Consider the following 14,257-nt stretch of genomic DNA (forward strand, 5'->3'; position numbering starts at 1 on the left):
AGCTTGTCTTTCCTGTGTTGATCAAGAGCTGCAACTCACAGCAAAGGCTTAATGAGATTCTCCTCCCCTTGAAAGGACTGTTTCTTTCAAGAGAATCTGTAGCTAATCACTGCAAGTCTCAAGTTAAGAGGATGATTATTTGGGGGTAGAAGGAAAGGAAGGAAGCTGAGAGAGTTCTTTACAATTTCAAATAAACAGAGCTCCATTTATATGAAGTAAGCAGGGTTTGCAAAAACCAACTGGCTGGAAAGCCTTAAACTTGCAGTTCCTGTACAAGACCTTATCACAATGCATGGGTTACGATTTACCAGTAAGAGCCATACCAGTTAGTTACAGCAGCTGAGTAAGCATGGGACTAAGCTGAAATTTCTCATATGCCACCTCATATCTGGGAAATCCCCTGACACTGCTGCTGATCCTATATTCATTATATAGCACAGTGTGTCACAAGTATCAAATCACTTGCAAAAGCATGACTGCATACAAAACAAGAGTTTGCTGGGTGTGCAAGTTAGATCACCAAAAGCAAGTTGCAACTTCATGCAGTAATTACATCACCTGGCGTATGTCCAGGTTATCACATATTTGCATGAGTGCAATAAAATTAAACCAAGTCACCGAGACTTGTGTTTAGTGTTTAAGATACAGGGCAAAAATATACAACACATGCCAGGGTTTTGCCAAGATACCTGAATGAGCGCCAAAAGAGCTAGCTTGGGAGCTGGAAGCAAGACTAGCTCAGCAAATGCTAACAAGTTCTTGTCCTCCACATGAGCCATGAACATATTTCCAGACTGCCTCATTACTTAAAGAGAAGGCCACAATCTGGAAGCCTGGATCAATCTTTATCAGCTTTGTAATATGTTATGGCTGTGACACAGTAACGCTCAAACAGTACTTCACAAATTATATTGAAGAGTTCCGAAATTGTTGCACACTAGCCATGAACCAGCAAGCAGGTGTCAGAAGCACCTAGAATGCAACACTAAAGTGAGACCTAATCCAAAAGGCACATTATATAGGACCCAACTGGAGATGTTTGTTTGGCAGTAATTTACATCTTGTAGAGACAGAATATTTATTAAACTACCCATCACCTGTGCACATACACACAAGCACTGAAAAACAAAACAGAATTAAAGGTCTTGTGCAGATAATGCACTATTGGGGACATAGGATCAATGCCTCTCTGAAGTCAAGGTGAAGAAAATGCACATCAGGCATTCACACTCAAAACCCATGCAACTGCCATAAAATGACTATCCTGAAGAACAGTTAACACTTTAGACACAATCATTAAGGCTTGCAAACTGCACTGTTCTGTTGGAATACAATATTCATAGCCTTAATTTAAATTGCAGTCATAATTATGCTTGTTGCTAAAGCAACAATTCTACTTATTTACAGAACTCAGCAAAGAAAATAAGGAATCCTGCGGTTTTGAGGCACAACAGACATGATAGATACAAACTACCGAAACGTTCTCAGGTTATTCTTCAGACAAAATTTAAATCAAATGTTGATCTTTCCTAGAAATTACAGTACTTTAAAGCTTAAAGTAACCTTTCACTGTTCAGTAATGAAATCACACTCAGGGGAGGTTTTTCATGTCACTTTCAGATTCAAAAAACAAAACAAGTTGTCATGAAAGACCCAAAAGGGATCCAAACCCAGAACTTAAATTGTCTTCTTCAGTACAACACTATGTGCCTGCCCGTGCACAATACTGTGAGTTTTATTCAGGAAAAACTTGACAGTAAATCTGGTCAGAACAACAGCCGCAGTCCCTGCTGGGCTTCACTGATATCAACACAACAAAAAGGCACCCCTCCAGCAACAGAAAGCTCCCAAAACACTGAAAACTGATGCAATGCCATGTCTTCTCTTTCTGCTTAATGAGTCAAATGATATCTGTCCCTGTTTTTACTGTCATCCATCACCCTCAAAGTTTTTCAGTCTGTGTGTTCAGCTCCTCCTGTCCCTTGATATTCTTTCTGTGTTTTATCTGCTTTACTTTCTCTTGATGCCTCCTCGTTTCTGAAGGCCTTGTCTCCTCTCCCAATGTGCATGAGTGCCCACATCTATCCTGCCAACAAAGTGAGCAGAGCATATGAACTATCACACTAACATAGCCCTCTTAGGCTTTCAGACACAGAGAGATGCTGCTGTGAAGCCTCTTCCCTGTCCAAACAAACACAGGGGAACACAGCAGTCAACATCACAACAATGTCACTACGTGCAATATTTGAGGTCTCCATGCCCATGCCCTACACAACAGCACGGGTCCAGGCCAAGTTGTACCTCTCTGGAAGACATCGCAATAGGTGGCAGAGGCCCTCAGAACAGTGCCCTTCCCTTCCACACTCATGAAAAGACACTTAGTCACATACTCCCTCAGGGGAGCAGCAGCAGCAACATGGCCCTGCTCCTGGAACTCCTCTCAGCTGTGTGTCGATCCTCTGCAGAGATCCCACAGTAGGGATGAGTCACTTTGTACTGGAGGGACATGGAGGGTGGGGGTGGTATTCAGTGGAAGGACCTTGGGTACAGAGTTGCTTTTATTCCGCGTTTCAGCATGTAGCTCATGTTCTCCTCATGACTGTAGGTGCAGTGTTAGATGCCCAAGCTGGGTTCTTCTGTTTAGTTTTCGCTCCAGTTAATCCTCTTTACATGCTGGTCCACTGAAGAATGTTTCTGGCCATAGCACTCCGTCACCCTTTTTTCCCCCTATCTTTGTCCCTGCTCCAGAAGTTCCAGATTCCACTTTCCCCTTTGCTTTTCACTTCCTTGTAACTTTTGGATCATGTTAGTCTTCTCTGAGAATTAAAGTTGGCAAAGGTGTTGCTTGAACTCTTTTCCTGATCCACTGCTGTTCAGCTGCAGCTGTGGCTTCCACTCCACTTTTTCAGCGGAGAAGCCCAAGGCGCCTGCATTTTGTGGGGTGCAGCAGCAGGAAAGCTGTGGCAGGGAGCCTGGGCTAGGGATATTACAGCTCATCACAAGGCTGACAGACATCTTGATTGCTGCATTTTTTGTGGGAAAGAGTGTGGAGGCAGTTTCTAGAATTGAAGGATTCTGGCTATGAAGACCCTTTGGAGCTTCATATGAACTGACATGTCAGCTGAGTGTTGACAGCCTATCAAGCAGCTGACAGGGCACAGTCCTGTTCTGAATGGGGTGCTTCAGCCAAAAACCTAGGAACAGGACTGGCAGGCCATTTCCTCTGCAAGCTAAAAGGAAAACAGGGAAGAAACAGATGCTTCCCAGGGAGAGATGCATGTTTCCTTGTTGAGAATAGGGGAGAGCTGATCTCCATACTGCAGGACTTAATCAGCCTGTACCACCCACGTTCCTTGTCCTTAAAAGTCTCTCCTCTCCCATACAGGTGAGCAGAAGGACAGACTTTATCACTCTTCCCTTTGTTAGTTCTCCCTCCTTTGTCACTTCTCAGAAGAGAAGGACACAAGATTCACCTCACCCCTCCCTTTTCCTGCACAGTGTACTGCTGCTACTTTTCAGCTATGCTTTTCCTTAGTGAACAACTCAGTCCTAAATCCGTTACGTTTCCTGAGAGCTGCTCAGCCACCAGCCAAAGGCATCTGCCAACAGGAAGAAAAAGTCAAAACGTTCATTGAGAGTCAGGGAAGAGACGAAGTAACTATGCCAACCAAAAAGGGATAAATTGTCAAATGCTAGCAGGAAAAGAGTGAATGTCCTCACTTCTAGACACTCAGTTCTGCTGTGCCTCTCTACAAGGGCAGTGTTTGGAACTGTTTGGAGGATGGCATTGCAGACCTCAAATCATGACTTTTGCACACTGCAAAGTTGCCCTCCCTTCCCAAACTGGTTAGCCACTGACCAACAGGTACTGCAATCATGGGATTCCATAGGGCAACAGACACACCTGTGACAGCAGGTTTGGACTTCAAAAATTTCACAGAATCACAGAATCGTCTAGGTTGAAAAAGGCCTTGAAGATCATCCAGTCCAACCATTTCATTCAGTGATGTCAAAGTCACTGCAGTAGCTTGTAACAACAGCAAGTTCCAATCCACCACACCATCCTCAGTGCACAGAGGCAATCACTAGCCCTACCAGTCCAACTTTGTGTCCCACACCCATACATAGGAACCTCCAGTGGGTGTAGGACAGAGCACACATAAGAGTGAAAACTCAAGAAAGTAAAGCACAGTCCATATCTTCTTCCTCCGACAGAAGCAAGGAGGGAGCAGGAGTGAGGTCAGCTCATCTGAAGTGTGCTCACACAGTAGCTGCCACAGCTGCAGGAGGACGCTCATCATTTTTGCCATTAGCAAAAAAGTCGGAAGTTGTCAGGCACTAGGTGTAATGGTAGTATGTATGAAAAAGCAGGAACAGAAAATAAACTCAGAAGTGGAGCAGAAATTACATTTGTTTCTGCATGTGAAATCTTTTTATAAGTGTCACCAGCAGAGGCAATGACAAGCTACAGTCATCTGCGAGAGATAGACATTGGGACAAAATGGCACCTCCCAGAGTGGCCCCCAGAAGGACTTGCAAGCCAGAAGGCAAATATTTTTCAGACTTTCCTTCAGGCTGCTTTGAAACACAGACAATGGGATGTTCAGTGTACAGGAGGACAGTAACTTTTGCTCAAAGTAAACCCCTCAAAATGCATTTAATGCAGTGTAAACTCCCCAGAAGCAACTGCTCCAACCTGGCTGGCTACTCTTCCTGCACCACACTACTGGCTTAAGAGATGCACAACCCTTACCAGCCAGTGCCGAGCTATGTGGACCTTTGGGTCTGACCCCCCAAGACACTGCTTTAAGTCACATGAAATAGCTAAATGTCCACACTGTTTCCATCACAATAGAGGCTCTCTAGTCTTCATTTAGGAAGATTAAAAAAATAAATGGAAACAGAAAAAAATCCCACACATCAAGGTACATCTATTCAGCATATTCAGTATAATTAAGAAAAGCGACTTCTCACAGTCAGGAGCAGCTGACACCAACAACTCCGGTTTTCTTTCAGAGCAGGTATCCTCCACTCAGGACTAACCAATTCTAAACCTTTCATTTGCATGAGATTTTAGCCAAACAACATCCCTTGAAGTAAAATATTAAGAACTCCATTAAAATTAAAATACTGCATAGATTTTGCATATCATCTTTTATCTGACTTATGTCAAGGAATTTGTAGTAACAAGTCATAAAAAGACTAAGCAGATTACTGTTCCAGTTAAACACGGGAAGTTTTGTTTCTGAGAAGACAGGATTGGGCCCCTGTGGCTTGAAGAATTTCACCATTCCCTCACAAATGCCTGTCTACCAGCCTTGCAGACTGCCAAATCCAGCTCCTTGGCTCTTGAACAGCATCAGGAGGATGAAAACCACATGAAGACTGGAAAAATGTGCAAAGCCAGAGGCAAAACAAAAAGCAGGGCCACTCAGATTATGTGCAATTGATAGAAAGAAAAAGTTTCTTGGAAGTTCAGAGCTCTTTTAAGACATATCTGTAACTGTTTTTCCATCGTGCAAATGAATTACAACATTCATGTATGGGTGATGTATAGTACACGTCTTGTAAGAATTCAATAACCACATCAAGAAGCTTCAGCTAATACACTAGATACAATCAATGACTGCACGGTATTATAGCTACCCATTCTTCCGTCTAAGAATACGTACAGACTAGGAGAGTTAGCACAAACATGACTATTGCAGCACCCATATATTTTCATAACGTGGAACATGCGTAAATAGAAAACATCCTGCAGATGTTCATTCCTTTCCAAGCCCATTTTTTCACTGGCACACACCCACTGCCCAACTATATGTAGAATCCATGTAGGAAAAGTGGCTATTACATTGCTAGATGCATTTGGGGTGAGATTCCATAAAAGCATCTCAAATAAAACTGTTTCCAATCCCAAATCAAAAATACTGTTCCAAAATGCATCATACATGTGCTCTGTAACATATCTGAGACTTCTAATACACATTCCTTACTGTATCTAAGCTTTTATCTAGCCTATAATGTATTGTTCTAACAGAAAATAAGCAGTGCCACAGTTCAGTTGGATCTTGAGGAGACAGGCAACATGAGCAATTTTTTTTTTCCATTTGAAAGTATGTGAAAGGTATAGCTTTTTTGCAGGTATATAACTGTTAAGATAATGGGCTAGGAAATTTATTTCATAATATTGACCAGCTTCTTGCTTTAGATTCAGTGAGAAGGGTGCTTTGAAGGCCATGATCTAGCCACCAGAGCACTGGACTGCCCAGGGCCTATTCCCAGTTGTCACAGTAATCAGAGGACTTTAGATAAACTCTTTGTACTTTCTGTTGTAGTACAACTAAGTGTAGCCATAAAGCAAAACGTAAAGGGTTGAATGTTCATATCCTCATGAATTACCCCTCACAATAATGCAAATGCATATACAATACATATGTGTGCATACATATTACACACGTTATTGATGTAGATACAGATATGCTTATACATATAAAGAGAGAATGTGTGCGTACAGTCTACCATAACAAGGATCTAGATAAATTAATTATGGAAAGCAAACCTTGTATTTAGAAACTAGAACATATCTAACAGATTGTACTTGAGTTATGCATCCTTATTAAAAAGGCAGCCATGGTAAAGAAGTTCAAATGACTCTGAACAATTTTTTAAAGCAATCACATTTATGATGTAATTTATTGCATTTATTAAACTACTAACATATGGAATGCTCCTTTTATGTCAAACTGCAAGTGTCCCAAGACACACAAGTTAGTTTTATAAACTGCTACAGTATGGAAGTTTCATTTTTCTGTGACTTACAGTGGCAAGTCCTGAAGGGTTACATATTACTACAGACTGTAATTCACTTGAAACGGAATACCAAGAGAAGCCAAAAACTTTCATTTCTTCATGTTTGCGTTAATGGAGAGGACCAAAGCCCAGATCCAGCAAAACCCCTTATGCCGATTCTTTTTATCATGTGCATATAATTAAACTAAATTGAATGGGATACACACATGGACAAAGCTGAAACCAAGGGGAAGCATTAGCAAAATCTGGGTTACACAAAGTAATCTACTGGCCTCTTCTGCTCATCATCTTACTGCTCTGAACCTGTTAGATATTAATCCCTTGTGAAGCAATGTTTTAGTCTGTTGTAGATGAGCTATACACAGTCTGGTTCAAGCTATCACATCCCATTTGCCATGCTAATTTTATTTCATCACTCCTGAGGACAAAATGGTGGTAACAGACCTGGTCAACTTGAAATACAGAACTCAATACTAATTTCATTATGTTCTTTTGCTTACAGAAATGAAAACAGGAAATTAAATAACTTCACCAATGGAGAAACAATTACTTTTACTAGTCTTAAATCAAATAATAACACCTGAAAATGCAGGGTTGCAGGGTTTGTTCTTTTTTTCAGACGTACAGCCACTTGCTCGGAGAAGTAAGGTTTTTTGTTTATTTTTGATGGTTGTGGGGGTTTTTTAAGTGAACGGTGAAGAGAAACATGAAAGCAGAAACCAGGCACAAATAACTGCTTAATGTAATATAAAAATTACCAATAGGAAGAGATGGTAAGCACTGAAGCCAACAACAGATATTACATTCTGTAGTAAACAGAATTTCCTGATAAAAAATCCATACATACTCCATAGGAAAAATGCCTTCTCTATCCTCAACTTGCACACCTTCCCATGCATGACACTTCCAAGTTCCAATTAGACAACTTCTCTTCCCTCTCTGAGGGGAAAACTGAAGGTTTTATTAATTTAAGCCTACACACAACTGAAATTTAAACACAAATTAATAATACATGCATACTGAAAAGTTTCTTTAACTACTGATAGTAATATAATAATTCTAAAGGTTCATTAACATATTATTTGTGTCTTGCATTAGAAAAAAAGCAATAAAAATCAATCAAAAGCCCAGCCACAGCAGTTGTGATAAGACTGTTACAAATGGTTTTTGAGCAGTGTAACTGGTTCCAAAACATTACCATATAATATCCAGAAGCTTATCAGAACATGAAAGATAGATACACTTCCAAATTTTATATATAAATATATACGCATACATTTAAAAAATGCCTCAGATCAGAAGCTTTTATGTGTGTAGTAAATTTGTCGTACTAGGAGTATTGTCCTGATAAAATACATGTCCTTAACATTTCCAACACTCAAGTGTTGTAAATAGGATGGAAATGTTAGAATGTAAGTAATGACCTTACTTTTAAAATAATTTTCTTCATTTTCGTTTTCTTTTACTAGAGAGACAAATGCTTGACAACATGGATAAAAACCATACGTCCTTGTATTCACATTATAACCTAAGAACTTCTTTGGGACATGTGAAGTATTGCTATTTTTCATTTCATCAGTCAAAACATCTGGATTTTAGTGGTTTTATAGCACAAATGGCTTGTTCAGAGTATAGCCTTTCCCTATTTAAAAAAATTTATACCCCCATTTCATTCTCATCACATGGCTAGCATATGTTTCATGCCAACTTTATTCAAGGCCAAAACCTGTCGTAATTCATCAGGCCAATGAATTACTACAGGAATGTAAAGCAAAGCAAAGCAAGATCCAATCAAGTCAGTAAAAAAAACCCCCAAACCTAAATACCAAAAAACTTTACACTATTCTGAGAAGGGAAGAGGTAAATAGCTATCAGAATCTTGATTTCTCTCAGAAGGTCAGCATAACTGAAAAGAGGCAAAAGAAAAGAGATAAGGATGAAGAAGATGGAGAGCTCAGTTTCTGTATGACCTGTCATTGCAAGTGAAGTTTTCCAAAATAAATAGATCAGATAAGAGCAGAGAAGGAATGCAGATTATTAAAATATTTTTCTTCCAAAAAACCCAACAAAACCAAACCAGAACAAACCAGCTTGCCCCACAGAGACACTGCTGAAAACACGGTTGCTTTAAATTAAAGCTATTCCATTTGTCAGCACGTCCTCCTCAGGTTTGCTCACCATTTACTTCTTACTTCCAATAAAATTTGGAGGTAAGAGAAGTGCAAGATGATCATTATTCAGGTCCTTCTATTTATGTGGAGAGAGATGGAAAATAAACAACAATTTTTTACTTTTGGGCAAGTGATACAATCTTTTGTGGGTTTTTTTCCAGTAAAGGCCTTAAGTATACAGACATAGACCTTACCTGTCTCTTCTGAAAGGCTTTGTAGCAAAAGGCTTGCTGCAACATTAATCTCATGCTACTGCCTTTTACTTTCCTCAAATTTTTTTTAATAAAATTCTATCATTGCCACTAAGCATCAGTACTGTCTCAAAGCCAGTGAGAAGGCAACCAACTGAGCAACTCTGAAGTGAGGATTAGCCAGCAGAGAGCTAGAAGATCATTAAAACTGCAGATAAAGCTATTGAGCGTAAGATGTTAAAGAGTGCACCCTCTCCAAGGCATCACCTGCACCCACTGCATGCCACCACTGGGAGTGGCAGGTCTCTGAGACAGAATGACTTGGGGGAGCAGCAGAAGAAATGACGGGAGGTAGAAACCTGTCAGAATAAACCAGAAGATGAAGATGACACAGGACTGGACTGTACAGTGACAAATGAACCTGACTCAGTGAAGGAATGAGCCTTACAAGATGACAGTGAGGTGGGTAGAGTTCAGGAGCTGGATGATTCCACCAGGTATGAAGCTACATGTTACAGTCAGGGCAACCTAATAGTAGCTCACTGCTGCCCACAGGGGGAAGATCCTGCTCTTCCTCTGCACCTTTGGCATTTTACTCACCCAGCAATAAGACATCCAATTTACATACCTATTAATGTCTTCTTGACAAGTAAAAATATGTGATGATTTTATCAATTTAATTTGGGTAAATTTGTTGTGATTTCACCTGAGGAAATGCAGCAGCCCACAAGCTTTGCACTGTACAGATAACTAAAGATGTTACAGGATGACGCTGTCAAGGAACAATGTTGAAGTCAATGTTTTCTTGAAAGAGGCCACCTTAGCAGAAACAAGGTAAGGCTCATGAGCAGACATTACAAAGCCAAAAACTCAAAACAAGCATATCCACCTCAAGGTTTTGAAATGCCTTAGCAAAGTGCTCCTTATCACTCACGTGCCAACCTACACTACATGATAAACCTTTGCTACTATCAATTATCACACTTGCTCAAGAAGTAAAAGACAGTGGCAAATCTAACCATTTAAAAAGTAACATGCAGATTATCAGTGCTGTGGCACACAATGGAAACTGATGGATTCTTCATAGCCTGCTTTCCTTGAAAGCTTAGGAAATCTTTCTCTAGACACTTTACTTCCAAGTACATCAATCCTGTAACATTGGGAATGTCAGAACGAAGTTTACATTTGCAACCTTAATTCTGCCTTTTGCATCTATGCATTATTTATACAGTACTTAAACAAACAAACAAACACTGTTTTCCACGGGACATCTGCATCAGTGAAGAGCAAAGCTCAAGTTTGGAAATGAATAAAAATGTATAATAAAGGAGCATACTTCCTTGTAACAGTAACCAAAGACAGCAAGCAAGCAAAATTAAGTTTCTAGCTAACATAACAGAGAAATGACCAGCAAGACAGTATTTTAATCCCTGTTTTCAGCAGAGTCATGCTAATGGAATGAGTTCATAACAGTGTGAGCTGATTTAAAGAAGGTCCTATTTCTTGCCCTGACTGCATACTGCCACCACTTCTACCAGCTCTGGCATACTTCAGACCCTTCCACAAGACATAGATCTGGCAGAGGATAACCAAACAAAAAGACTGCATAGCCTTCTGCCAGATCCATGAGTTAAATCAATTGACAGAGCTGATCGGGAGATGAGTGAGGGGAGCAATATCCTCACATCTAGCTGCAGAAAACTTATGTCCACTTAGCCGCCTGTGAAACTGCAGTTAGAACATACAGAACATTCTGGAAGTGATCTCTCATTATCTGCATATCAGATTTGAGAGTACACGGAGTACCAAACTGCATATATGACCAGCATCCACCTTTACATCTGAAGTCAACAAGAGCTGCTTTTGGAACACATAAAGAAACGCTAAGGACTTTGAAAACTTCTGCCAGTTATCTGTGTATTAGCTCCCACTTGCAACATGGAGATAATCACATCCTTTTCACCATTAAGATTAAATCTTTGTGAGAGATACAGTTATCAGAGCAGTCAATGTTATAGAAAAGCCTCAGAGAAAAATGAGTACCTGTCTTCAGAGCCAGGCTTACTACTGTTGTTTATAAATAAGGCCTAGAATAAGGATACAGTAAAATACTCTGCAGCCACTCATAATTTAGCATGGCTTATTCTAAAAACCTAATGAAGCAGAAAACCTGTGGAAAAAATGTCAGGATATATATACAGACTGAAATGGACAGAAGATAGACTTCATAACCCAAATGTTCTTTTTACACAGCTGTGAGCATTTCATTTTTAGAAGCCTCCGAATCCACACAGACACAGGTGAAACAGTCATCACGAGCTCTGGTTATCTGCAGAGGTTATTTCTTAGCAAAAATGTAAATCAACCAGTGATGCTGTCACCATTCAGAAAAACCTGGAGCGTTGTAACATTATGTAGTGCAACTTGAGCCTTCATACAGTCAATGACATGAATAGAGAGGGAGCTGCATAACCACAAGCTGTGGTTATGAAGCCCTGCCAATCCTGAGAGCACACAGTCATGGGTGATACTAAGGAGAAAGAGCGGGAACAACAGCTCCATCCCCTCCTCATCTGCCTATCCACTGGCATCTTCAGAGACTGGAGCAATGGGTATATGACATGCCAAAGCAGAACTCAATGGGAGCTGGATAGCTTACACTCTTTAAGCAAGCCAAAGAATTTGACAGAAGTACTTCTACTTACAGTCTCTTTAAAACCATGCCTCCTAAAATCATAATAAAACAATCTATGATGAGTAAGAAAAATGTACAAGTATGCTTTACAACAAACCTATCCATTTAATCAGACTTGGAAAGTCTGGGTTTAATTTTTTGCTCTGTGCCAGACATCCTCTGTGCCTGAGGCAAGTCACATTGCTATCGCATGTACTGATTCTTCCTCCATACAGTGACAAAGATAAGACTTCCTGAGGTAGCAGGAGAATGCACACATAAAGCTTGCGAGGCAATCAGACAAAACAGTGATGAGCATCCCAGAAAAGCCTATAGAAGTGTGTCCTCAATATTAATTCATTTTCACTAGTGACACAACGTACAGTACATCTCAGTAAAAGTTGTCAAACTATCAAAGAACATGAACAGTTCACTTTGAAATAAAAATACATAAACGTAGAAACAACTGCAATACATAAACATGAAAACAATTCCCTCCCATTTGTTCGGTGCTCTCAGTAACTGCAGTGCATCCCAATTAGTGTAACAAAAAGCGTAAGAATCCACAAGCGCAGCAGATAGGCACTAAGGGAAGTCTGCAAGACAAAATTTCTCAGCTCCCACGTTATCTACAAAAGCACACTCCTGTCCAACCACCTAATCCAAACCTCCAGCTTTTTCCAAATTCAAGTTCACTTTGCAGCAAGTTTTAAAAAACAACAAATTCACATCACTCTGGGCTGAACATACTGAACCGTACTAGAGGTGTCACATCAAGCGACATACCAGCAGCTCTTTGTCTCACACAGTGAGAGACGTACCGCTTTGGCTTTTCCTTTGACCTGACTTGCAAAACAAGAGAAACAGCAGCACACTGCAGGGCAAAAGCATAAAGGCTCTACCTGGCATCCTGCCAACTAGCTATAACAGATCTTGGTACTGTGTTGTTTTATATATAGCAAGAAGCAGGTCCCAGCCTTCTGCTCAAGCTTCAGATTTCCAAATGGTGTGAGCGAGTAATTGCTTGTAGAGCAGGCTAATTTTGAAGTGAAAGAGGGCACAGGCGATGGTGTGAGCAATACTGGCAGAGATGGTTGATGTCAGTCAGGAAGGAAAGAAATGGTGTATCTGTGGATTGTCATGTGAATTAAGACAAGACTATTTCAGACAGAAAAAAAAAAAAAAAAAAGGTAAAAATTGCATGAGACTGGACCTTCACCACTTTGATGTTTTAGATCTTCAGTGTCTCCCACTATTCTGTTTCCACCCACATGGGTGCACCTGTAAATATCTGTAACCACATAAGAGTTATTTAAGGTAAGTTAGCAAAACTGAAAACACTAACTTCAACCTCTCAAAATACTCCTGAGGGAGCACAGGGAGCAGAAGGGGAGGAAGAAAAAAGAGCAGTAAAGTATATAACCTGGCAGACTTGTATTGCTTTACCATATGAAACTTGGATAAAATGCAAATTAAGGAAAAAAAATCCATATTAGAGTAACAAAATAAAAAGGGGGAGGGGGGAGTGTAAAAGAACCTAAAATCTGGTAAGCTACAACTAGCTCGAATTCTCAATAAGAGAATTAGATCTGGTAACTTATAACTAGCTCTAATTCTCAGTAAGATCTCTGCATGTAAGCATTATGACTCAAGACAGGCTTATTTAAACTGAAGACAATTGAAAAACTATTATGTACTTACTATCATTTAGTGTTGTGAAGTCCAGGAACCGATATTCATAGCAAACATCTATCTTGGTTTCTACCTGGGGCCTCTTCAAAGTTGAATAGATATTACCAGGTCGTTTTTCATCATGTTTCTCCAGTTTGTTCAATCCACAACCCATTTCAGCAGCTCCTGATACAAAGAGGCAGGGAAAGGGAAAAGGGAAAATGCATAAAAAACATTTATTTTTGTTTTTTATTTACAGTTTCATGCACCACACTCACACATCACAGTGACTTTGTTTGGAAATGCAAGCTACCTACAAACTATATGAAATAGTGTAATTAAATAAACGCTCGGACAGTAACTGAAGTATGTACTACTCATATTAACCCTCAGGCATGCTATTATTTTATTGGAAAATTGACAGTTTAATGCATGTATTTTACATCTTTCAAATGTATTCAACCATATACTCTGGAAGACATATGTTCCATTATAAAAAACAGCTGAAAATGCAAAACAACTTGCTGATATAATGGTTGACAACTTAGTAACAATTTCTATATATGCAGTTACTATGAAAGCAGATATCATTATCTTTTATACAGATCTCTAACATTCAAATCATATCTAGACTTGTAATTCAATGGAAGAAGCAGGTTTGCAGAGAACTACCAGCATTTAGGAAACTACCTCACTTCCTTCCACCTCGTTTTTTCCAGTAAATCCCAGGAAAAAACGGC

At 39.9% G+C, this 14,257-nt stretch overlaps 1 protein-coding gene across 1 annotated transcript in view; it reads right to left on the bottom strand.

Annotated features, from left to right (window-relative positions):
- RFTN1 (raftlin, lipid raft linker 1) overlaps nt 1–14,257 on the bottom strand; it is a 101,805-nt gene that overhangs the window by 77,774 nt on the left and 9,774 nt on the right. The window contains exon 2 of the mRNA XM_074898087.1: nt 13,548–13,703. Within this exon, the coding sequence (XP_074754188.1) occupies nt 13,548–13,692 (145 nt within the window). The 5' untranslated portion in view covers nt 13,693–13,703. The remainder of the gene's footprint in view (nt 1–13,547; nt 13,704–14,257) is intronic.

Source organism: Athene noctua, chromosome 2 (genome assembly GCF_965140245.1).
Source record: "Athene noctua chromosome 2, bAthNoc1.hap1.1, whole genome shotgun sequence".
Taxonomy (NCBI): domain Eukaryota; kingdom Metazoa; phylum Chordata; class Aves; order Strigiformes; family Strigidae; genus Athene; species Athene noctua.